This window comes from Megalopta genalis, chromosome 3, assembly GCF_051020955.1.
Source record: "Megalopta genalis isolate 19385.01 chromosome 3, iyMegGena1_principal, whole genome shotgun sequence".
NCBI classification, from domain to species: domain Eukaryota; kingdom Metazoa; phylum Arthropoda; class Insecta; order Hymenoptera; family Halictidae; genus Megalopta; species Megalopta genalis.
Genome location: NC_135015.1, coordinates 22,495,523 through 22,521,233, shown reverse-complemented (window position 1 = coordinate 22,521,233; position 25,711 = coordinate 22,495,523). Strand labels below are relative to the sequence as shown.

At 56.6% G+C, this 25,711-nt stretch overlaps 2 protein-coding genes across 9 annotated transcripts in view; one reads left to right on the top strand and one right to left on the bottom strand.

Moving 5' to 3' along the window:
* The window catches only part of Crtc (CREB-regulated transcription coactivator), a 47,823-nt gene that overhangs the window by 6,447 nt on the left and 15,665 nt on the right, over positions 1-25,711 (top strand). For 6 of the 8 annotated variants that reach the window (XM_033467764.2, XM_033467765.2, XM_033467762.2 and 3 more), the window contains exon 2: positions 688-936. The exons of 1 other annotated variant lie outside the window; for it this stretch is intronic. In XM_033467764.2, the coding sequence (XP_033323655.1) occupies positions 688-936 (249 nt within the window). Of the gene's footprint in view, positions 1-687; positions 937-19,631; positions 19,710-25,711 lie in introns of those variants that run through there. One more of the 8 variants, XM_076520344.1, reaches the window with a different exon arrangement.
* Positions 4,799-8,756, bottom strand: Obp1 (odorant binding protein 1). Its single transcript, XM_076520355.1, has 6 exons — positions 8,535-8,756; positions 6,681-6,762; positions 6,130-6,218; positions 5,946-6,048; positions 5,478-5,542; positions 4,799-5,092 (listed from the first exon to the last, which is right to left on the bottom strand). The coding sequence occupies exons 1-6, from the start codon at positions 8,601-8,603 to the stop codon at positions 5,075-5,077; spliced, it is 426 nt and encodes a 141-aa protein (XP_076376470.1). The 5' UTR covers positions 8,604-8,756; the 3' UTR covers positions 4,799-5,074.

The following is a 25,711-nucleotide window of genomic DNA, read 5'->3' as shown; positions in this document are numbered from 1 at the left end:
GCTTTATTATTATAGTACCGGCGATAGTACTCGAGGGTTTAAAAAACTCTGGCTTGAAAAATAGTAAGAACATGAAATTGAAAGTTTTACCGGGAAACGACGTTGAACAAAAAAAAATGTCGAGCGCATCGTATCGATTAAGGGTCGAACTCGTTAAATTTTCGATTATCGAGGGCCCGCGCGACTCGACCCAATCGTCTTTAACAATTTTGCGGGTCTTTCGTCGAATCGAACGTCTTGGAACTCGATTATTATCGCTTTCACGACTGTCTGTACGTACACGCGAAACCGTTCGATCGGTTCGCAGTCCTCTGCGCCACTGTGCACGCGTGTCGCGGAGTCCGAGCAAAGACCGAGTGTGCGTGCGTGCGTGCGTGCGAGCGAGAGAAAGAGAGAGAGAGAGAGAGAGAGAGAGAGAGAGAGAGAGAGAGAGAGAGTATGCGCGTGTGCGCGAAACGGTCGCATCGGCTCGAGCAACATGGCACGTAGTAAGTAGGTATTTACACAGGGTGCGAGGACGAGAGATTGCCATAGATCGTAGATCGTAGTTCGTAGATCGTAGATCGTAAATCGTAGATCGTAAATCGTAGATCGTGCATCGTGCATCGTGCATCTTGCATCGTGCTCGACGATCTACTCATTTTACTCGGAATGCCCGGCGGCCATATGAACGATGGACCTGCTTAGGTCGCCTCGGCGAGCAGCTCGGTGGCCGCCAGCCCCACGGGATCGTCCGGGGTACTGGAGACCCCGCTGTCCGTGCAGAGTGCCGGCGGCAGCCCACCGCAGTCCAACGGGAAACACCTGTACATTAACCTGGTGAATCAGTTCAGGGCGGGCGGCTCTCTGCCGAACGTAAACAACAACGCGAATTGCGGAAACGACGCGAAAGAGCACGCATCGACGCACGCCGCCGCTCTCCCGAACGACCTTCAGGTATAATTGCCCATCTAACATCGAGTTTAGTCGCTGTGTAGCTGTTCTATATTATCCTTTCGTCTTCTTTTGTTGCGCACCTTTTGCTCTCACCCGCCTACACCCCCGCCACTTCCTCGGCTCGCCGTTTCGTGCGCCGCGACGCGACGATCGTCCTTCGACGCTCACTATTTTTTTGTTACCTATTTAATCCGTTTCATCCGTTTACAAACGCTACCGCGATATTTATTCGACGATCAACGAATAAACGAGCAAACGAGTATACGTCGAACGGTTTAGGTTGCACCGCGGTCGCCGCGACTTTTACCACACGGATTGGACACGAGCGCACAAATTTCGATAAAGTCTAACGAGGCCTCTGTTTTACGCGCAACGCTGCTAACAGACTGGATCGGTTTTTTGTTCCGTTCCGGTTGCGGTAAACGAATTCATCGTCGCGCGTCCGTCTCCGTTCGAGAACACCTTGCCACGGTCCGATGCTCGTTGCGCGAATGATCGATCGAGACTACCGCGGGCATACCGTTGCGCGCGAAAAGCGCCAACTAGCTAGCCGCTTTGTAATTTTGCGATCCGATCGAAGAACAGAAATTGTAGCTGTCGCGTCGGTTGGGATTTCGAAACGGATCGAATCGGGACTCTAAGAGAATTTCGAACAAACTTTGGAATACTCGCTCGCTTTCACACACACACACACACACACACACACACACACACACACACACACACACACACACACACACACACACACACACACACACACACACACACACACACACACACACACACACACACACACCAATTTTTACTTTCTACGCTAAATTTTCTACGATTTGTTTCGTCTTCGTGGAAATCGATCGAAACGATCTCGGGACAAAGATCGATCCATCTTCCGTCGAGGAAACGATTTCGCGCACCGAACGAGTTACTTTCCCATCGGAGAGCACGGTTTCGCGCGCACAGGATCCGACGTCGCGTCCAACGGGTGGCCCGCGCGTCGTTGGATCGCTCGTCGCCAGGGTGACCGCTCGCGCCGATCCGTACGAAAGATACGTTGGTTTCCAGAAATACCGGTGCAACGGAATCGGGTTTCCATCGACCGAACGATCGATTCGCCGAGCATCTTTCTAGAAAATCGGTGCATCGTAGCTCCCGCGACGATCTTGGTCGTTGCACCGTCGGACCGTTCGGCTTTTGAGAAACGCGAGGAATCGCGAGGAAACGCGACGCGCCGCACGGTGCAAGTTCCGAATCGACGATATTAGGAGCGGCTCGCCGCGATCGATCGCGAGGGATATCACGGGCACGGGCGTCGCGGGGGACCTATGCCCTATACTTGTTGCGAGTTCGCGTTCGCGTTCGAAGCGTGAGTCATGACTGGAGCAACGTACGGGCCACCGATCGCGTGCCTCTTTTCATTAAAACCGACTATTTCCAGCCGCCGCGTAAAAATAGACGTTTCAAGATTTTTCTCCGTGCACGGGACCCCAGACGCTTCTTCCGATTCCGACTCCGATTTCTCCGTTCTTCGATCGCGATCCGGCGGAATTCGACGACGACGACAACGATGATATTTGATTCGATACTTACGCGGAGAGAACTCCGAATCCCTTCTTCGTCTTTCCGCTCGCGTACTTTCTTCGGAACCTATTTCTATTTCTATTCGTTCGACTTGCTTCCTCTACCGGTACGCGCCTTCCTCCTTATACTCGAATTACTCGTGCTCTCGTGCTCTCGTGCTCGTGTTTTTTCTCTTTATTTCCATTATCCTATCTCCGTTCGTTTTACTTTCTCCCTCGACTCGTATATCTTTCTCCCCGAACTCGCGTAGCTTCGCTTCTCGCTTCCCGCTTCCCGCTTCCCGCTTCCCGCTTCCCGCGTTTCCTTTTCTTTGTACTCGACCACGTATCTCTTCCCATTTGTGCATCCTTTTCTCTACGCGCGCACAGACTCTGTCGTCTTTTCGCTCGCGCGCTACTCTCTGCTCCAACGACACGGAATTCGTTGCGCAGATAGGAAGATTCGTTGCAGCAAAGCTAAACTATAAATCGCGAATGCTATTAATTTTTGCAAACGTAAACGCCTGTACGCGTTGTCGCGTTTCCCGAGCGCGCAACGAACCGCGACCCGCCGATCGCCCGTCCCGTTCCCTCGGTACGTCGAACCGTTTCCCAGATTCCTTCGCCTTTTCACCTATACGTCGCGATCCGCGATGTTTCTGCACGATCACGCATGGCACGTTTGCGTAGGAGCGGTAGGAAGCAAAGATCTCTTGGGAGAACTTGGCCGAGGGAAACGGCGACGCGACGGTTTCGGAGGCGCGGTCACCCGGTCGAGGCGCGGTCGATTCGAATTTAAACGAGCAACCAGGAATTCGGGTCAAAGTCCGCTCGCCTCGCCTCGCATGCTCCTCGATCGGTCGCATTCGCCGCGATAAAACGCGAAAAGTTCGCGGCGAAAGTTTCCCTCGGTAGAGAGACCGAGAGATATCGACTCGGCTTCGCGAACGGTCGAGCAACTTTGCCGACGCGTGTCCGCGGTTCGTTCCACCCGGAGCGAACGCACCATCGCCGCTGGTATCTTCGATGTCGAAACGTAAGAACGTCGACGAACCGATCGAGAACTTGGATTCGTCGATTCGAATTCGTTCGAACAAAGTACTCGTTGGCACGGCGGTCGAAGCGTGGAAGCGTGGAAGCGTGGAAGCGTGGAAGCGTGGAAGCGTGGAAGCGACTGCGCGCGGAACTTGCTTTTGGGTAGCGAGAGAGTTTTCACGTTCGAGATCCAGCGAGATTTCGTTCGATATCCGATAAAACGACGATACGAATCCAACGAACGATAAGAATCGAGCCAATGGCAAAGTTCGAGATCTTTGTTCGCGTTCCAAAGCTGTACGCGGCGAACGACCCGATCGAAAAGCTCGCGGACTCGGCCGAGAGCGAGAAAGCTGCCGCGTGTACGTAGCACGTTGCTTGTCGTTGTTGGTTGTCTAAGAACGACGATCCGTCGCGGCGCCTCCTAGACGAATTTTCTCGTCGTAGGAGGAGAAACGCGCCGAATCGTAACGTCCTTCCGCTCGCGTTCGCTCTCGCTTGCTCTCGCGTGCCGCGCGCCGATACGCGTACGTGTTGCGTAAGAGCGGGCGTTGTTCCGCGGGACGAGTCGTCGGAAAATTATCCCAATACCGAGGATACCACTTAGAGGAAGCCGCGTGCAGGACCCGGCGTGTCACTCTCGCGAAACGGTGGGCGTGGGAGGGGAAGGGAACTCGGCCCGAAAACATGTAAACATGTAATCTGGGTCGAGCGTGCCGGAACGACTCGCGAATTAGATTGTCACGGAAAATTCTAGCGGCAACGCGTCCCGGATCGGCCGATTCACCCGCGCCGTTCGTCGATCGAATCTCGATCGCGTAACGCGATCGTCGGTCAAACGAATCGGCCGTCCGTTTTTTATTCCCCTCTCTCTCTCTCTCTCTCTCTCTCTCCCTCTCTCCCTCTCTCCCTCTCCCCCTCTCTCTCTCCCGATTCTAAAGAACGAATTAACTCCGGAGGAACGGAGGATCCGGCCGGCAGAATCGGAAAATCGATTAATTTTCGATCGAGGAACGTCGCGCGAGGATCTCGATTTCGTCGTCGGAGACACGTTCCGTCCGTTGTCGCATCGAAAGTATCGAATCGTAGAAACGAAGGTGGACGGAGCGTGAACGCGAAACTCGAAATCCACGTCGCCGAACGAACGAATTTCGATCGTCGGTTGTTCGTCGTCGATCTCTCTTTCGTTCGTTCGTTCGTTCGCGGTCGTTCTCTCGTTCGCTCGTTAATACATTTTTGTGTTTCGAGAGTCGTATTTACAGTACGGCAGCTTGTGGGTTGAGTTATTTATCCTAAATGAACTACAGTGTCTATACACGCTGTTTCGTACAAATAATCGAGTTTGCTTCGCCGAATGCGATCGCGTGCGCCGATTTTCATTTTAATTTCGATCGAGATTCCGATCGCGATTCCGATTCCGATTCCGATTCCGATTCCGATTCCGTTGCCGTCGACGTCGATGGGTAGTATAATCCTTTCGATCGGTTTCTCGTTTAGCGATTCGACTTCCCTCTCGCTGGTCCGGTTGAAACGACGCTCCCCGTGATTTAGACGATGAACCACATCTGAAACGAAACCGCGCGCGTTTCTTAGAGTTCTGTTTTGCGAGTTATTCGAATCGTGTTCCTCCTACCGAGTACGTTCTACACGGTTACGTCGAGGAATACGTTCGGAGTAATCGTTAGATTTCTCGGAATGCCGGAACACGAGACGAAACACCGATACGGCGATATAGAAACTGTCCGCGGCGTCTCCGTATTATCGACGAACGAATCGTAGGAGTCGGGGTGGGACAGATTTCTCGATCGTCGATGCATCTCGAGACTTTTCGCGGCGATTTCTTTTCGAATCCGCAGGTTCGCGAACGAAGCCGTTCGATGTCACGGACACGTAGGTCGGGTCGAGAATCGGTGTCTCGAAGTAATAACGGAAACTTTGGATTTCGCTCACCTCCGGCACAGCTTGCTGGACGCACACCGCGAGATTGTACATCTTCTCGCAGTTGTCGCTGCCAGCTGAAAACGGCGATCCACGAGTTAGAATTTTGTCCGTTTGCTCGAGGGTTGGCATTCGTCGATCCGCTACCGCGTCGAGGCCCTTTCATTCCTCCGTGTACGCATGGAAGAAACGCGTTTGCTCGCAAGCCGTTCGAGCAACTTGCAAGGGTTCCGGATATTTTGTTTCGCCGCTAGGCGGTATCACCGAAAGGCGCTGCTCTAGGCGGCTCTAGGCGGCTCTAGGAAGCTCCGGTTCGAACGCTCGAATCTAGGATCCGAAAATGTTCGGTCTCGAGAACGCCGAAATATCCATTATTCTCGGTCGGCGACGGCGAGCATCCGCGATGTCGCGAGACGCTCGGAAGGCGAGGCGTCCACGAGGGCCTCGGCGCGGCAGCCGGATGGACGAGCGGACGCGTACCCGCGGGGTTGCATTTGCCCAAAATTTGTTCCGCCAGGTCCTGCAAGTGTTCCGGCAGTATTCCCATCAGCATGTCCGTCTCCAAGTTGGCTTCGTCGTCGACCTAAACCGAACACGGCTCGTTCGTGAATCGATCGGTTCGAATGGAACGTCGTTCGTTCGAAGGTTATATATATCGTCTTACCAAACTGAATGCTTCCAGTAGACAGTACATGTAACACGTGATCGACCTATCCGACGATATCTTCCCTTGGGCCACTTCTTGGATCATCGCTGCGCCACGAAATCGCGGATTATTTCAAATTCGAAGTCGTCCCGCGATCGGTCGCGTCGCGCGAATCGCAGAAATCGCGCGAAGGTCGAACCGCGACGCGTTCTTAAACGCGACTCTGTTCGAATTTTCTCGAGTCGTTTCGCTCGCGTCGAGCAGCGTATCCGAGCGCCTCGCTGCTCCAAATATTCTTTCGGGCCATCGATAATCGCGAGGTTCTCGGGAAGGAAAAGCGAAAGCAAAAATAATCAAAACTTGCACCGGGTGGTGGCTGCTCGACTCTGCGACGAACAAAGATCGCTGTCGTCGATACGGCGAGTTTCGAAGCGCGTTTAGAGCGTCCGAGTATATACCAGTTTCTCCGAAGTTTCACGGATTTCGGAGCGTGTCGCAGCTTTCCGGGAAACGGGGTACGGTGTCCCCCGTTCTTGGACGAGAGAAGTTGTTCGAGTTTCGATACCAACCTTCCGACGTGCCGTGTTCTTCCATGCACCGTTGCTTGTCGTCTTGCACCATGTCGATGATCTCCGGAGGCACCCAGTCCGGCTGTCGACAGAATCGAAACGATCGGGGCGGTTGCGATTTTCGAATCGAACGGGAAACGGAACGAGCGTCGAATTCGAGTTCACGTTCGCGTTCGCGTTCGCGTTCGCCTTTCGCCCGATTCTACTCTCGAAGCGAAATTACCTCTGTTCCGATTCTCGCCGCTCGACGTTATTTTCGACTTATCTCGTTTCTATTCGTTATCTTATCGTCCCTTCGTCGCGCGTCGATCGGGTCGATCGATTCCGCGCGAAACAAGGGACGGAAACGGAGCCGCGGTACGAAACGTATTTCAAAGTGCAAAAGTACGATTTACGGTATGCGGTAGAAACGTTCTACCAGAATTTACAAATTTTCCAAGGGAAAATTTAACCTTGCCGGTCGTTGTCGCGTTCTGGGAAATCCCGACGCTCGTTCTCGTCGCGTTGCTAGAATTTTTACGCAGGCTCGGTGCGAGCCTGCTTCCGACGGGTCCGGTAACGTCGACGCTGACTCTGACGCATCTGGCAGCCAGACTCGCCAGAGTCCGGCCATCTCATTGTCGGGTACGCGCGCGCAAACGCGTACACGCGACTCGGCGCGGCGAGGCGCGGCGCTCGGTCCAAATGCGACGGAGGGACCGCGATTCGCTCGGTCGACCCCGTACAATGGCAACGAGATCTGGAAAGCTCGCGATTAGAACGCGGATGGAAGAAGAGCCCGACGCGGCAATTATTCGGGGATCTCCGAGTAGAATCGATCTCGGTGTCGATACGGATCCTCGAGTACAAGGTTATTCTTGTACAGTTTGAAATCGGGCATCGGTCGCTACCACGGCAAGTTTTTACAGAATTTTCTCGGCATTCCGAACACGTCCGAGAGATCGGATCGAATTTGAGTAACAAGAACGCGTTTCGTAAAATCGGTGCGCGAAAGCCGAGCGAAAAGTTGTCGCGATCGATGGAGCCCCGTGTCGGGGTCGGTCGCGGTCGGTGCGTTCCGAGACGAGCGAGTTTCGTCGATAGCCGCGATGCGTTCGGATCGGCGCGTTGGAATAAAAGAAACGAGAATCGACCGAGCCAACGTCCGCGTTTCCGGGTGCGGTTTACGCGACGCTCCCCGCGCAGTCTGTCCATTAGGAATTTCGGTCGATGCGCGCGGATCGATGCGCCGCGTTGTAACGGACGTCGCGCGAACGTTGCCGAGGAACCGGAATCGAAATCAGAGTCGAAAAGGAAAGAGGAACGGGAACAACGGGCGAGAGAAAAGATCCGGAAAAACGCGAACCCTACCGGTTTCGTCGACGCGGCGCCCGCGATCGGCGCGACGCTTCGCGTCGATGCGACCGTGCACCGCGAAACTCGACACGCTCCAATTAGGGGTTCCCCTCTAACTCCAACGCGTCGAACCCACTTGCCCCCGATTATCGATCAGCGGGGTCTCGCAACTCGAAACCGCAACTCGCAACTCGCAACTCGCAACTCGCAACTCGCAACGGGCATTCGTCTCGTTATTTCCGGGCGCGCGGCTCGATATCGTCGCGAACGAATCGGTCCGGCGCAAACCGTTTCGTACGCGTCCCGAATGAAGCTATCTTCGCGTCGAAGGAACGATCGGAGAGACAATCGAAACGATTCGGCTCGATCCGGCCGTGCGCGGAACGATGGAACGCGATCCGAGATAAGAACGTCCCTTCGAGACCCCGGTCCCCGATACCGATCGCGATGGTGCCGCCTCTGCGGAGGCTGACGCGGGGTCGAGCGGGGGCCGTGTCCGAACCCTCGTCGAGGTCTTACCACGGCGCGAACGAGGGCGGCCTGCAGGTAGACGAGGCCGAGGAACAGCAGTCCGTGTTTGCTAGCCATCTCGTCGTCGTCCTCGTCGTCGTCGTCGCGGTCGTCGTCGTCGTCCTCGTCGTCGTCCTCGTCGTCGTCGTCGTCTTCGGTCTCGGCTCGAATCTACCGGCTTGACTCCCTTTTTCTTTTCCGACCGTTGTCCGACACTTTCGCGAGCACAGTATGCGCCGATGTCGCGTGTTCCGCCGTTTTTATAATGGTTCGGGGCGCACGGGATGTGGGCGTGCGTATAACAGAGGGTTTAGTCGCAGTTGTATCATTCTTCGCGAGTTGATTGAAGCCCGCCGTCGCTGCTTCTGCTGCCGCCTCTGACGGCTCTGACACCACCACCACCACCGCCACCAGCACCACCACCGCAATAACCACCACCACAACTACCACCGCCACCACCGCCACCAACACCAACACCAACACCAACACCGCCTCTTCCATTCACTGGCCGGCTAATTTTCAACTGCATAACGGAAGTGCGCTTGGGATTACGTGCGCGATTACCCATCGACCGCGACCTTGTCCGCATCCTGTGTCCTGCGTTTTCCTCTGCGAAAACGCGAACCGATCGGACACCGAACCCTCGCGCCTGGGCGCTTTTTATCGCGAAATCGGTTAGATCCTCGCGTACGCTCGACTCCCGGCCCCGTTCCAGAATTCTTAGAAAACTTGTCCAATGACCGCGCGACCGAACCAGCTCGATATCTTATTTAAAATCGCCGGAAAGCGTCGGAAATCGGAGACTCGGCAACTCGGCGAGTTGTCGGCATTGTTCGAAGATTCTTCCAGAACGAAACGAACCGGGGTCGGAGGAGCACGAGGAGCGCGACGTTGCTGCTACCGTCTCTCGGCCGACGCGCACGGTCTTCCTGCATCTTCGACTCTTGTTCGAGCGTTGATTCATCGTCGAAAAGCGTGTGAATGCTGAAATATTCCGGATCTAGGCTGGCTGGACTCTACGGAGCGCGGTCGTTTATCGCGGCTCCGCTTCTAGTTGCCGCGCGGTTTCCGAAGAGAAGAAGGATAAGATTGGCGCGGCGAGTCGGTGACTCGATCGGTCCTCGATCGGTCCTCGATCGGTCCTCGATCGAACCGAAAAATCGGCATACTCCGGTTTCGAATCGCCTTCGAAAAACGACACGGGACTCTGCCGGGCAGCGTGTTCGACCTCTGCGACACGGCTGGACGGAATCGACGATTGGAACCGACGATCGAGGCTTCGGCGACTTTTCTTCGGTGGAAAGAGAATATCCGCGTTCGTCGATCGACGATCGATCCTGGAACTCCTAACGGACTCGTCGAAGACGCAACCTCGCAACAACGACGAATCGAATCGATCTTCTATCCGATTTTTTGGGAAACGGCGCGCGGAGAAAATCGGCCGAATCTATCGCGATCACCGTGCGCGTAATAAGCGCCGGAGGGTGTTTCCTCGTGGAAACGGTAGGCGGAAGAGGAGAGAAGATCGATCGGTTCGGCGAGCGCTCGCTCTCCCTCTCGCTCTTCCTCTCGCTCTCGCGATCGTTTCGTTCTCGATCGAATCGCGCGCGCGCGCGCGCGCGGCTCGAGGTGGACGGCTCGGCGAGGATCGGCCACAAAGGTGACCGTTGCTTTTTCCACGGGATCGCCCGTCTCTCGAGTCCGAGCTCGAGTCTCGGCGCTACCCTATCGGAGTCGTTTAACTTTTCATCGTCCGTTCGAAATGAATTTTTCATCGCGCGGCTTTTCATAACTTTGCGGTCGCAGGAACCTGTTCCGGAGACGCGCGCGTTGCGAGCACCGGAACCGGACAGCGCGTGTCCGGCGCGAACGCGTTTCGAGTTTCGAGGCGTCGGAGACCAACTCCGTGCACGTCGACGAATATTTATTTCGGTTCGTATCGCTGCTCTTCGTTGAAAGTCCCCCCGATCGGCCGGTTGTCCCTCCCTACGCGAGCGATCTCCGCGATCGCAAGGTTCTCCGCGTCGATCGGAAGACGGAGGTACCGCGTATATTCGTATAAGTGGAACCGTCGACGCGACGCTAAACGGTACCGCTGTTTCGCGATCGATCCTACCCGGTTTTCCCGCAAACGCGTCGAACCCGGAATCCGGAATCCAACGAGCGCCCTACCAGCGAACGGCGTATCGCGTAATTCCGAAAGAGATTCCAGCCAGCCGGCTGGCTCGGAAAGATTTCGAGCGAGCGGACCGCAGTCCGACAGAATTTCCGGGCGCGAGGTGGCGTCGTCCTGTACGCGTATCCGGCTCTCGATAGCCGAGGGCGATCGGTTCGTTCGGGCGCGATCGTGACGGCGCGAGAGACGTCGCCGCGAAGGAGAAGACGAGAGAAGGAGGAGGAGGAGGAGGAGGAGCAGGAGGCGCTGCTCTCGAACCCGGGCGCATCGGTCTCGAAGCCAAGGTCGGGTTTCGATCGCGCGAAGAGAACGCACCCCGGCGGCGATATATCGGGGTCAAGAGACCACTCGGTTTCTTAGGGTGCGCTCCGGTGCTCGACGCTCGACGGTGGACGGTCGACGGTCGACGGTCGACGGTCGATTCCAGGACGGTGCAAACGGCCGCGGCCGGGCTGGCTGCGGCCGCGACGGGTGGCTCGATTGCACCCGAATGTACGTCGAACCTTCCTCCTTTCGCCGGAATCGATCGAATTTCGCCGGATTTCTGGCGGCCGCGCACGTGCAGTGGCCCACCTGCGGCGCGCGCCCGAGTTTACGTTGCCGTGCAAACTCGGCTTAACCTCTTGGACCCGAGCGAGCGCTGCCCGAACATTGATACCGTTGCTCCAGATACAAACTTCCCTCTCCTCTTTGTTTTCCCCTTTCTATATCCGGCGCGCGGAGTCTCTCTCTCTCTCTCTCTCTCTCTCGCACTTCGTCTCTTCCCTCTCCCTCCACCGCGCTCTCACCGAATAAACGTTCCATTTCACCGAGAAGAATCTCGTCGGAAAACGCGTTCCATTTGTTGCTGGCCGTAACGCGGTCCCCGTTCTTAGCCCGCGGACGACACGCTCCCCCCGAGAGAGCACGCGTAACCACCGACGCGACCTACGATTCCTGCAACTTTCTGTCGCGTTCGGTTGCATCCTCTGCGAGAGAAAACGTTGCGATTTCCTGGACGTTCTATTTTCTGTTCGATTTCTGAAACTCGGTCGGTATCGTATTTCGACGGGACGCGTACGAGCGATAATTTTCTCGAATAGAAAGCGTTTTCGAGCAAACGAGAATGCGACGAGAATATGCTGGGAAGACGCGAAAACGTTGGTGGGTCGAGGAAGATCGGAAAGAAGGTAGCAGGGCCGAAGGGTCGCGAGGCGAACCGTAACAGCTTGGTTCGGGCTCGGGCTCGGGCTCGGGCTCTCGCGCGAGCTGCAGGGGCAAAGAACAAAACAAACGGGAACACGTGCTCCGACCAGTGTGCACTCGTGTACGGAGTATTGATCGCGTTCCGCGGGTACTCGTTTGCCCGTTTCGTTAGCAGCACGTCGATGGCTAGTGGCTGCCGTGACTGCAGCCTGCAGCAGCCATACCACCGCAACCGCCGCCGCTGCGACTGCGACTGCGACTGCGACTGCGACTGCGAGCGCACCCGAAATTTCCAACTCCGTCGACGAATTACCGCGTTCCATGGGGCCCTCCGTCCCGTTCCTCCTCGCCATTTTCGTACGTTCGCTTCGGCGTCCTCGTCCTTTGCGAATCGACTTTGGCTCGCCGGTGGTGCTTCTGCGATCGGGAAGTAGGATTTTTCGCGGCCGAACGCGCGCTGGGGCCGCGTCGTGTTCGCCCCGCGACGCGACGGATCGACCTCGAAACGCGTAACCTTCTCCTGGAATTGATGTAGCAACAACCGGACTGCGGATGTTTATGCAAATCCGGCTTTTCACGGAGTAATTTACGGTTACGGCGATCCAGCGGAAACGTTCGCTGCGACGCCATGAAACATCGATAACTCGATCCGGTAGCGTCTTTTCGTGGCGCGACGTTTTCGGCGACCGATCGCGCTTCTCCGCGGTCTCCGCGCGTCATCGGCCGGGTACATCGGATGATCGCGGATTACGCGAGCGCGGCCGCCGAGACAAGAAATTTGTGGCAATCGCGGCGTAAACGGTTATACCCGATAACGAAGGAGAAACAGGACTCGCGCGTAGGCGTCGCGCGTCGGTCGGTGCATTCTCGCGTTTCCACAGCCGTTCATCGGGGTCGTTGAAAGGTTACTTGAATCGGCGCGAAGCTATCCGTAGCTGCTCGAAGCTGTGCCGAGCTGCGTCCGCGCGTCCCTCGAGGCGAGCCGAGGCGAGGCGAGGCGTGGCGAGGCGAGACCAGCAAAAATTTATCCGGACGATTCGACTCGTTCGTCTATGCGAATAGGAGTCTATTGGAAAGCATTCGATGGAACGAGCGCGGATCGACGAAACGCTGCGAGCATCGGCCGACGACCGATCCGCGGCCGCGATTTATTACGCAACACTGTTTCAACGCCGGGTCGTCTCTTCGCGAGAAAAAGGAGCACACCTCGTCGGCTGTTTAGAATCCATTTTCTCTCTACTCTGGAAACCGGTGAAACTTGCGATCGTTCGATCGACGGCGACCGTAACCGATTCGTCGGCACGACGAAAATATCGACGCGGATGTTCGAAGACTCGAATAATTGGAAATACGAACCGCGCGATATATTTATAGCCCGATCTTTTCTATACGTAAATCGCATCCTAAATAATCGAACGTCCGCGCATACGTGTACGCTCGTTGTTTCTGGAACAGGACAGATCCGATGTCGCGGCTACGCTGTCGTTCGACCGTCGTTCGACCGTCGTTCGACCGTCGTTCGACCGTCGTTCGTCACCGGCATCGTCCCTGCGAAAGCGTTTTCAAAAACGAAATCGAGTCCGGTCGAGAGAGGTGTTCGCGGCGACCCGGTCGACCGGTGTCGCGTGTTCCAGCGTCGCGCAGCCATGAATGGCAAGGGGTTTCCCCTCGGAAGTAGGTCATCGTCGACGGGCGACGGGCGACGGGAGACGGTAGACGTTGCGTGGGTGGAGCAAAGTCTTTCCGAAAGGACTGGAGCGAGAGAAAGAGAGCGAGTACGCGAGAGGGGAGGGCGCGGTCGGACGACGGAGGGAGAAGGGTCGAAGGTGCGGCGAGGGAGGCCACCCTCTCTCGCCGCCGATCGGTTCCCGACCTCTCCAACGTCTTCCGCGTTTCTCGCCATTCATACTGGTTCCGCGTGTTCGTTTCGCCTACGCTCGCCGGGGATCGAATCGACGCGGCCCGTCCTCACCCTCGTTCTCGCCCTCCCTCGCACCTGCCCGCGCCGCGCCTCCTTCGCCGTTTTCCAGCCCGCGAGCGGAACGGATCTCGTTCGGCGAACCGGATCCTTCCAAATTAGGCATGCCGGCTCGAGCAGGCGAGCGAGAAATTATCTCGAGAGAACAGGATCGAGCGAGACGCGTATATTTTTAACGCCGCGGTTGTACATTCGTCGCACCGAATATCGATTCCCCGTTCGTCGACGACTTTCGAACGCTTCCTCGACAAACGATTGGCCGACTCTTGAAAATCGGGAGCGTCCAAGATTTTTCAGATCTTTTTTGCTCTCGACGAGCACGCGCCCGAGGTACGTGTAACGTCGACGCAACAAGTACGGCGAAATACGTATCCGTGTCGCGCCGAATCGCGCCGAATCGCGCCGAATCGCGCCGAATCGCGCCGCGCCAGGTTCGGGGGCCGAGCTCGGTCTCGGCGTAAATTCCAGCATCCGATGGACGAGCGATCGGTGCGCGCCAGAAATTCGACGACTCGTTTCAGTCCCGCAAACTTTGTTAAACTTGATTCGAACGCGGCGAAACTCGTTCGGTTTCTATAAAAATTCTGCAACCGAAATCAGGTTGGACGACCGAGCCCGAACGATTGGAGAAACGAACGAGGGGAACGAATCGACGCGGTCGCGAGCCCGGAATCGCCGATCCGGATCGTTTCCCGATCGTATTTCCTAACCCGCGCAAGCGTCGCGTTCCGCGTCCAAAGCGTTTCTCGCGTTTCCGCGAACGGCGAGGCGGTCGTCGAATCGACCCGTTCGTACACTCTTCCGTGATTTGTCTTTCCGATGCGGCGACAGCGTCGTCTCGTCGCGCCGCGTCTTCGTAAACGACGATATTAAAATTGAACGAAGCCGCGAGAAGACGGCGGAGACCGCTTTTCGATTTACCAAATACCGAAGCGGAACTTGTTCCGCTTTTAGTACACGGTGCTTCCAGCGTCGAGAGACCGTCGCGTCGAGAGGAACGCCGGGCCGATATAATGTCGAAGGTCGTTGTTTTTTCTACGAGAATGTTGCAGCGCCCGCGCAACAAGGGCCTCCCGTCTCTCGGCCTATGTATAATTCCTCGTTCCACCGCACCGTCCCCGACTCGACTCGTTTCGACGCGACACGCGACACGGCACGGCACGGCACGGCACGGCACGACGGCACGGCACGACTCGACTCGACGCGACTCGATTCACCGGGCGGTCGATGCGCGCAAGGGGTCGAAAGAGGATAAAATTACAAAGTGGAAAGTGTCGTCGGCGTTCGATCGGCCCCGGTGTCCTTGAACATCATCCGCGGAAAAGCCGAAGGACGCTCGGACCCGATGAATATCCAACGCGACGGGATCGACCGGCCTCGCGTTCCCAGCGACCTCGCCGCTCTTCGAATCTCGATCGACCAAATTTTACGCTTTCTCGAATTCGGGACGACCTTTCGTTTTCGCAAACTTTTCGCTTCCTCGGTTTCGGCACGCGATTCGTCGACCGAGGCTTTTCGTTTCGTATCGCGATCCGACCCGATCCGACCCGATTCGACTCGACTCGACTCGACTCGACTCGCCGCGCTACCAGAAATTCTTATTTCCGTTCGAAAGCGCGACAATTTTTCCCGCAAATTCGCGAAATCCGGTCGGAGACGAATCCGGGATGTTTCGAGAAACTCGCTGGGAGACTCGTTTTTAGAAGTTAATTATACGAATCGTATCACCGTGTAAACTCCACCCACGCGATACCATTGCGCAGGCATTGCAAGACCTCGACGTTCTTTCCAAGGTTTTCGAACCTCGGGAGAGATCCGACGAGCCTCGCGAACCGTTTCTTCTGCGGCCGTAAAAACCGTGCATCCCGATTCGGGTATCGGCGCACATTTCTTCTCGTTCGCGTAATTCGTTGTTACAGTGCCGGGGGTTGTCGACTCGATACTTTGGAAGTACCTTTCGATAGCGCCACGATCTCGGAAGAGGTCCGACTACCCACGAGAACGGGCTATCCGAGCGTGGAAAGGCGTTCGGTACAGGCATCCTCGGAATCCTCGGAATCCTCGGCTCGTATTTTCTTCCTCTTCCCCAAGCACGAAGCGCGTCGATGCGAACGGATCTCCTTTCTGGGTTTTAGGGACCGTCGCGATTCTTTGGCAGCGCGCGTTCCGTGGGACCCGAGCTCGCGATCGTTTATTTCGCCGAACGCGTTTGCGACAGTCTGTCGCGCGACTCGGGATACGCGGCCGTCTCGCGTTTCGCGTTTCGCGTGTTACGCTTCTCCCGCAACGGAAACCGACAACCCGTTCGGCCGTTTCGGCTCGGGAAAAGAGAGAACGGAGAAGTTCTCTCTTTTCCCTCTTTTCATCTCGTTTCGCCCCGTGCTCGTTCGCCGGGCCGTCGCACCGCGCGAACGTTGCTCGGTCTTGCTCGGGACTCGCGACCATCGACCGTTTCATCGAGAGCTTCCTCAATGTCAGGTTCGCGGACGAGTCGCGTCGAATCCGCGTCGCTTCGCTCGCCTTCGATCAGCCTCGGCGTTAATTGAGACGCGTTCGCGGGTTCGATGCCTGGCCGTCGTTGCGAAGACGCGTTTAACCTTGAAAAATGCGATCTACGCGTTTACGACGAAAACGATTTCGAACGGTGGACGAATTCGACCTACCGTATCGTCGAACAAACAATTGGATGCAACTTCGGCATTTCCGAAGTTTCTGGATTGGGGAAAGATTGGGAGAGAATGCGGCCAGGAAGGGTAGCTCTATCGGTTAACGGTCATCGGTTAACGGTCGAAGCGATCGCCGGGCCGGACGAGGCGAGCGAAAGGTCCGGGTTCGAATCCCGGTTCCGATCCATCCGCCGCGATCGGTCGACTCGTTTTCTCCTATAAGATCGAAAGAAACCGGACAGAATCTCTCCTCGGACCTATTTGGAAAGATCGACGCGTCTCGCGTCTCGCGTCTACCGAGGAAAAAGCGAAATTATTTGCCGTCGAACCGATAACGGACAGTTTTTTAAGTCGTCGCATTCGTCGAGACCGGGTTCCCCGTGATTCGCGCGCGATTCTAGAACGAGATCCGTCTCGCGAAACGGATCTCCGATCGGTCGATCGTTCCTTGCGATTCAAGTACAAAAGGCAGGCGAGAGCGATCGAGGAGAGCTCGTTGCGACGGGAAGGAAGCGATCGTTTTCAAAATCGCCGCACGTACCGGCAATTTCGATCGGCTGGCGGTCCGCGCGCACGCTTTCTCGCGACCGTGTATCGTAGCGCCGTGCCGCTGCGCGCAACCTCGCTGTTTACACGCTCGCCGAGGGACGCGCGAGGAAGGACGCTCGCTTCGCTTTCGGCGAACGTTGGCGGACGTTTTCAACGGCCGACGAGACGCGTCGACGAAGAAAAATGAGAAATTACCGTTTCGAAAAAGTAGAAAAGTGCGCACGGTAGAATCTCGATGCTCCGTGCTTCGAGCTTCGAGCTTCGAGCTTCGAGCTTCGAGCTTCGAATATCCGACGAAAAAGACGTTCGCTCGAACAACGACGAAGCAACGCGAAAGATCGATCGAAGAGGTTGTTACGGTCGTAGTACGCGGTGTGTCGTCGACCTAAACCCAAACGGTGGAACCGATCGAGAAGAAAACTCGAGTCGGATTCGCGGAATCGGGCCCGGGGTCTTTCGATCGGGACAACGTTCGGCCTTCGAATCGAGCGGAAACGGAAAATCCTTTCGAGAGCGGAGCGGAAGTTCGTTCGCTCGTTTGCTCGTTCGCTCGCACACGTGCCTCTCGGCGCGCGTCATTGTATTCAAATGGCGCTGCGACGCGAGCTAAGAATCCCGGACGAACGCGCCACGTGCCGGCAATTTGGATTTTGGAGACGAGGCGCGACGTTCCTCGTGTCTTCGTCTTCTCCGTCGGCTCGATTCGGAGAATGTTCTGTTCGAGACGCGCGGAACTGGGATCGATCCGTGGAACTAGAAGTCGCGAAACGACGGGCCGATCCAACGCCGAGCCGCGACCATCCTATTCGCTTACTTCCATTTTTTTTCTCCGTTTTTGCCGGCCGTTCTTCGAGAGTCGCGATTCGACGGTCGAGACCGGAGAGCGACGCTCGTCGACTTCGGCGAGCTCGCAACGCGACAGATATTCGTCTTCGCGAACAAACTGCGCGCATAACACGGGACGCTGTTCTCGCCCAACGAACGGCCGTCGTCTCTCGAGTTCTATTCGAACGATTCCGCGACGGGGGCTGGCCGAAGAAAATACGACGAAGAAGTTACGTGTTACGCGATGTCTTTTCGATCGCCTCGTTTGTGCTCGTCCTTTTCGAGAAATCCGCTCGATTCGATGGGAATACGCTCGGTGGCCCGCGATCGGTTTCGAATGAAAATCAAAGCGAAGCGTTCCTCTTCGTTTTGCCGAGGTTGCGGAGTATCGATTGCGGTAGATGCGGACGCGCGCGGTGGTCGGACAACGTGCATACATATATGTAGGAACATCGTACTCGTTTCGAAGCTCGACGAACGCCTGGTCGCGCCGCGGAGCCGATCGAACAAAGATTTTCTTCCTCCGCGAATTACGACGGTATCGCTGGACGAGGCGAGTCCGGGGTACCGGGAACCCGTCCTCCGGCAATTTTTGTCGAGGGTACATTGTTTTCCTTGGTCGGCGTCGGCTCCGTTTAACCAGATGTTGCATCGAGCGACGCGACTACCGACGCGGCGTCCGCTTTTTGCATCCGGTCGTCGCATACGCGCGCGACGTTTCCAACTCGCGTCTCGACGTCTCGAGGGACGAGGGAAGACTGCGCGGAGGTTGCGTCGGCCGGTGTATCGACGTTTCAAAAATCGCTACCGTTCGCGGACCGACTCGTTGCGGACCGAGCCATTTTTTTCTACGATTTTATTTTATCGCATCGAAACACCGCCACGTCCGCCGTGTTCGCTCTCGCCGCCGATAAACGGTTCGTTCCACTCTCCGGTGGAACTATCCGGAACGCTCGTTAATCGGACTCGTGTTCCCGGTTGGAGCTACGTTCTTGTTTCTCGCAGGTGGCGAGTACCGAGCACGCGCCGAGCCTTTCCATTTCATAGCCGGCAGACAATCGTTTACAGCCTCGTTTCTATTTCGCGCGCTCGACGCGATACCGGACCGAGCGCGATCGTTCGAAGCGAGAGACCCGTTCGCGTTGGCTCGACGGCGCGCGCGCGCGATCGCGTCCTCGAAGTATGCGTGCGTTGTAAAAAAGGCGCCGGCGAGGTTATTCTTGCATCGTCACTGCCCGAGTTGCCGATACACATTTTGCATATTACCGTATGCAAATAGCGGTAGGATTATACCGATCCGGCGAGGCGAGGCGAGGCGAGGCGAGACGAGGCGAGGCGAGCAGAGACGAGCCGAGACGAGACGCGGCGCGGCGAGGCGGCCCCAGACGGTGTAACCTCTTGAAACCCGCGCCGCGCCGCGCCGTGGATCGCGAGCTCGCTGAAAATAAGTCCCGATAAAAGTTCGGAAGCACTCGTCGAGTTCCAATTCCGAAGTTACGTCCGAGCCCGTGTTTTCTCGTTGTTCTCGAATCCTCGCGCGACAGTCTTTCGTTGCTAGACCGTCGGTCGCCGTGGAAAAACAACTGCCGAGTTTTCGTACGGTCGATCGTACGCGTCCGACGGTAACTTCGGATCCGAAGAAAACCGAATCGTCGCCTCGGAAAGATAGCGTAGGAAGAACCGGATCGATCCGTGCTCGACGCATCGTGGCTCGACGAGGACGGATCGAAAGAACGACGAGAATGATCTCGAAGAGAAGAAATTGCGAATGTTTTAAGAAGATTGGAAGAACGCGGCGGACCAAGGTTATCGCGCGATCGACCGAATCGTTTCGATTTCGAGGAATCTATCGCGGCGACGAGCGCGTCGATGTTTCGCGAACCGACGAATCTCTGTTCGCCGATGCCGCGGGATAATCGCGGTCGTGGACGAGAGCTCCGGAGACCGAGATGGCCGAGATCGAAACGACGCGACGCGCTCGGCTGTTGCGACGCACGGAACGTCTCGCGACGACATTGTCGGGGAACGCGTTTACCGCGTCCCTTGATAATTTACTTCGTAATCTTGACTGCGGTCGTACGTAGCGAGCATCGCGTCGCGTCGTAACCCGATGGGAGCGAGAGCACGGAGGCTTCTACGCGCCACGTCCTCGTCCCGTCTCTCTCCATTTTCCTAATTGGAACGCAAATGCATCGCCGTATTATCGATAATCGAGTTACGTCTATATAATAACCGTTGAATTTGCCTGTTTCGGGCTCGGGCTCGGGCTCGCCGAGGAAAAGGGTTCGCGCGCGCGCGCATCGTCTTTCCACCTGCCGACCGCGCAGACTCGATTTTCTTTTCGTTTTCCTTTTCGTTACCGTTTCCGTTGCACGTTCGTTGCAGATCGCGCGCAGTTTTACTTTCGTCGAAGCTAACTTTGCCGAAAAAATTCGAGGGTAACGATGCTTTCGGCGAAAACGATCGATCCGATCCGCGCAGCCGAACGCCGGTGGCGAGCGCGTCGAGGTCCGTCCTCCGTATCCTTTACCCGATCGTTCGATGCCACCGCGGACGAGGTGTTTACAGTTTACAGCGTATCGCTCGCCGAAACGCGTTAACCGGCTCGTCGTTTGAAAGAAGAGGTTGGCGGTATCAACCGCGTCCATCGCCTGGCTTAATGGGCCGAGAGGAAGGGCACGCTTAATTTCCTTCCATCGCGTCGCGTCGTTGCACGCTGTCGGCCCTTTCGAGGGAACAATGCAGATCGACGTAGAAATCCGTTTGGATTAATCTAACGAGCCGTTTACCCGCCTCTCGAAACTTGTCTATTATTAACAGAGCCGAGAGAGAGAGAGAGAGAGAGAGAGAGAGAGAGAGAGAGAGAGAGAGAGAGAGAGGCGGCGGGAGAAGAACCGAGCAGGTCGGAAGAGAGCGTTAAAAAATAAGCCGCGTTGTTCGCGAATTTCGGGATCTCTGTTTCGCGAGCGTAACATTTCCCTCCGATCGTAACGATCTCGACGCGGCCGCGGCCCGGCTTGGCGCGGTGAGCGCGCGCATCGTAAATTAGCCGGTTGGACCCGGTCCAATCGTCGCCTAACGCTAAACAATTTGCGGATTATCGCGGCGCGAGCGGGAATCCCGACGACACCCACGCGACGAGAAAAAACGGTGTTCGGCGCCGAGTATTCTGTCCATGATCGTAGCCAGAAAACGAGACGTCGCGTCGCCTAAATAACGCGGTCCAAAGACCACCGTTGTCGCGCTTCGGACCTTGCATTTTTTGCCAGCCGTTCGCCCGGTCGTCGATCGAAGCCGAAAATCAATTTTTCGCATCGGAATCGATGGGTCGCGTCCGCGTTTTCCTGCGCACGCGAGATCGCGGAGAAACCGCGAATTTCCCACGCGGTGATCCACGAGGTGTCGTCCGTGAACCGAACCGTGGGAGAAACGCTGCCTGTTTACTGCGTATAATTCAACAGATATTAGGTAATAGCCGTGCGAATCGTGCTCGAACGACACATGGCGAGCAGCAACCGAGAACGGTCGCGAAATTTCTTCGCCGACGTCCGAAGACCGAAGACCGACTGTTTCGCGGCCGTCTCTCCCACGGGAAACCCCGCGCGTCGGTCCCGCTTTCCCTTTCTCTCGTCTCTCGTCTCCCGACTTTGAAAAAATGACCGTACGACGAACCGGAGAGCCGAGACTATTTCCGTGGAGCGCGGTTTAAAACGAAACGCGAGCTATTCCCGGCGTCGCGGATTCGATCGTACGGGGCCTCGCGTATCGGGAGATCGCGATACCGCGGCTTCGATCTCTTTATCGGGACTATAGCGAATTCGCGAGTTCGACCCTTCGCTCCCCGACCTCGCGACCGGACGCGCTTCGATCGCCGATGGCGAACGAACCGGGGAGCGCGCGAGCACGTTTCAGTTTGCTCGATTTCTTTCGTCGCGGACCATCGCGCGCGCTCTCTGCACTTTCCTGCTACTCGAATCAATATTTCGTAGACGTTGGTTATCGAACGATCCGACGCGACGACGCGGCACGGCGCGACCCGGCGCGGCATCCTCTTGCTTTCGAGGAGTCGATTCGCCCCGAGTCAGAGATCGATCGACGCTTCGATCGCCTCGATCGAGAATCGCTCGTCCACGATTCGCTTTCGGCGGTCGTTAATCTCGAAAGCGGCACCCGATCTTCGCGGGTGACCGCGAACTGACCCACGCGCGTTGCCTCGAACTCCGTTTATTTCGATCGTTCGTTCGAAAAAGATCGAAGAAATTGAATGCCGTACGACGGTGCAAAATACGATCGAAGCGGATCGATGCGGATCGATGCGGAGAAACGGAGGAGAATGCTCGTGTACGGCGAAGGATGGTAAGGAAGGAGAGGAGAGGAGAGGAAAGAAAAGGGATCGCGACGCGGGTTACGAAGCGGGCCAGAAATATCGGGGGGGGGGGGGGGGGGGGTCGCCGTACGTCCTAAGAAGGATCGAATCGTACGATACGAAAGCTTGCTTCTCGTCGAGGACAGTGCTCGTTCCCTAATGGAGATTACGCTGGGAAACGTTGCATCGGCTGGACGAATTTATAGACGAACGACGAGTTTCCTATCGGAAGGGAAAGCTCCCGCTAATAGGAGCAGCGTTTCTCGGTCGAGACGAAACGGAGCCGCGACGATTTCGGGCCGGCGTAACTTGTAGTCCCGGCAGATCTCGATCTCGATCGCGCGACAACCGTGGAATCGCGCTAATTGCGAGCAACGAATGAGACGATTTAACCCACGGTTCATACCGGTTCGTACCGGCCGACCGGCTTATTAACTTGCCTTCGCGGACTAACTCGATTCGTTCGTTTAGACTTATTGTTGGACGGGCGACGGGCGACGGGACGACGGGTGGCGGGCGACGCGCGACGGCGCGGTGGTGCGAAAATTGCTGCGCGTTTTTCCGCGTTCGATCTCGCGCCGAGCATTCGACGCGCACACGTTCCTGCGAACCATTCGCCACCTCATGGGTTTCTCTATGCTCGATATTTCTCCGATTTCCTTCGAAGGGTCGTTGTAAACGCGAAATACGGTTTCATCGACTAGAATATCGCGATCGTTTACGTCGAGAACGCCAGGCGTGTTTCCTTGGGAAGCCGAGCCACCGACGACTCGCGGTTGGAGCACGTGTCGCGATGGAATCGGTTCCCGGTACCCGGCCCATGTGTTTACAGCGTGGTTGGGACCGCCGACGACACTCGAAGCCGCGTACTCGCCGCTCTGTGTACCGACTAAAAATATATCGTTATGCCATACAATTCTTGCGATGCTAAAATTGGAAAGGTACGGGCAAGCCCGATCGTCGCGACCGCGAGACTAGCCGCTCGAACGACCGACGCGCGATGCGACGCGACGGGTGGCGTCGCGGCGCCTCGCCTCGCCTCGTTTTTCGGATTCCGTGAATTATCGGTAGCTCCTATCGTACCCGAATTCTCTCGCGATCTTTGTTCGCATCCCGCAGGAAATGCGAGGGGCGCGACCGGTTTCGCGCAGAAAATCGAAAACTTTTCAAACGTTCGATCTCGATGGAATATTTCGGAGAGCGCGCGTTTCGCTGTACACCTCGCGCTGCCGATTTCCATTCGAAAGAAGCGAAATTTACACTTGGCGGCAACCGGTATAAAAGGGAGTCGACGCGACCATCGGAGGACAACGAGATCGCGATTCAGATTCGATCGTCCGATTCTCCCGTCGACTCCCCGCGCGACTCGCGACTCGCGACTCGCGACTCTCGGTCTCTACCGTCCGGTTGCCGTTGGCTCGACGCAGAGATTCCGCGATTCGCTGCCAAATCGCGACGATCGAGTTTACGCGCGCTTTATTCGCGCGAAGACGCAGCGCCGTCTCGCGAGATTTCCACGAGGCTCGCGCGCGAATCGCGAAGCGGAATGCCGCTGTCGCGTCGCTGCTACGCCGGATCGAGACCGAGAAGTCCGATCCGTGTTTTATCGTCCGATCGAATTCGTCTCTGTTCGAAACGCGTCGCGTCTTGGAACTCGCGCGAGATCAACGGCCCAAAACCGCTTACGAATAATAATCGGAGGCATTTCGGACGTCCGACGAACGCGATCTTTCGAAGAAAATTATTCGCGGACACGCTCGCGCACGGTCGTCCGCTCGTCCCGTGTCGTTCGCCGTTTGTCGTTTGTCGTTTACAAATAGGATCGCGCCGCGCGGGGAATGCGGTTTTCCTTGAACCTTGCGCCGCGCGGCGATGTTCGGTGTTATAATTAATAAAACGCGTCGGCTCTTGCCTCGTCGCGTCTCGTCCCCTCGCGTTCGGAAACGGCGCGACGACGCGACGACGCTTCTGTCGACGCTCCGTCTCGACGGCTTCTGGACTCGCGCGACGTCCAACGATTTTCATCGATAACGGATCGCGAACTTCCACCACCCTCTCCGCCTCCACCCACCGGTTGTTTATCTCCCGCGAACGGAGCCCATCGGCCGATGACTCGCCGTTATTCGATCGCGCGATCGCGACGCCGACGGCGAACGCGTTCAACCGACGAATTCGATGCGACAATTTTTACAAGTTGCATTCCCTGCGTAGGCTCGTTTTCAACGGACGTTGCCGAACGTTACGGAAGCGCTGGAAGCGTCGCGAGCTCGGTATCGATGACAACGGGGTATCGCGACGCTCTCGAAAATAATTCGGCTTTGCCGGAATACGCGAGGAACTCGTCCGACCGGAAATTTGAGTCGGGCGATAGGATCGGGCCGGTCCCGGGTCAAACTCGAACCTACGAGCCACGAATAAACGTCCGCGAGCTATCGGTAGCGGCTATTAGAAGCGACGCTCGCGGCGGTTCCGCGTCCACGTTCACGGCCGCTTCGTTTTTATCTCGATGCGCTATAAATCGCGTATTCTCATTCCGAGTCGCTCTGCGAGCGTCGCGCGTCGTCGAGGAAGGAGAGGCGCCTGTCGTCGACGCGACGGACGCGACGGGACGCGACGGGACGCGACGCTCCTCCGCGCGCCTTGTTTCCGAACGAAACGTCGAAGGATACTTTAATTATAGTATCGTCATCGATCGCGCGGCGTCTCTCTCTCTCTCTCGCCTTTCGTACTCGAACGGAGCGCGCCTCTCTCTCTCTCTCTCTCTCTCTCTCTCTCGCAGCTCTCGCGACGACCGAAAATTAGTCGAGCGTGTACGAGAGATTCGCTGCCGAGCCGAGCCGAGTCGGGCCGAATCCGTGCTCGATCCGACGTTATCTAATACGATTGCGGGGATCGAGGATTACCGCGGACCAGCCTGATATTATACGCGATCGCGAAGCCCGGCCCCGCGAGGAAGCCTCGAATTATCTCGCAGACGCCTTCCGCGCGCTTTCCGCGTCGATCGGTCCGGGATCTCGCGATTTTCGAATTCTCACGATACACGGGTGACACGGAGGACGCGGGGCGCAGCGGCCAACCGAGATTCGTCGATCGATGCGCGTACGATGCGAAATCCGTAGAAACGAGCCTCGGACAATTTATTCGAGTCGATGGTCCGCGTTCGCGAGTTTCAGATTACAGCGAACGTGTATCGGCCGGTAGCTTTTGGAGGGTCGCGCGCGATGCAAAGTACCGAACGTTCGGCGAGGTATCCGGCCGCTTCGCGCGATCGAAATAAACGATCGAGAAGCGGGTGGAACGCGTCCGAGGATGTAACTCGTTCGCGAATAAGTTCTGTCACGTTCTGCGACGTTGGTTCCGACGAAGTTTGTGCACGCTACCAATCGAGAGACAGGAAGTCTTCCCAGCAATTTGGATTGCAACAATATCCTGGATATCTCC

Coding starts and splice junctions, on each gene's coding strand:
- Obp1 (XM_076520355.1), bottom strand. CDS start 8,603: ATGGCTAGCAAACACGGACTGCTGTTCCTCGGCCTCGTCTACCTGCAG. Junction 6,049..6,129: donor TACTGGAAGCATTCAGTTTG/GTAAGACGATAT, acceptor TGTTCGGTTTAG/GTCGACGACGAAGCCAACTT. Junction 5,543..5,945: donor GGGCAAATGCAACCCCGCGG/GTACGCGTCCGC, acceptor CGCCGTTTTCAG/CTGGCAGCGACAACTGCGAG.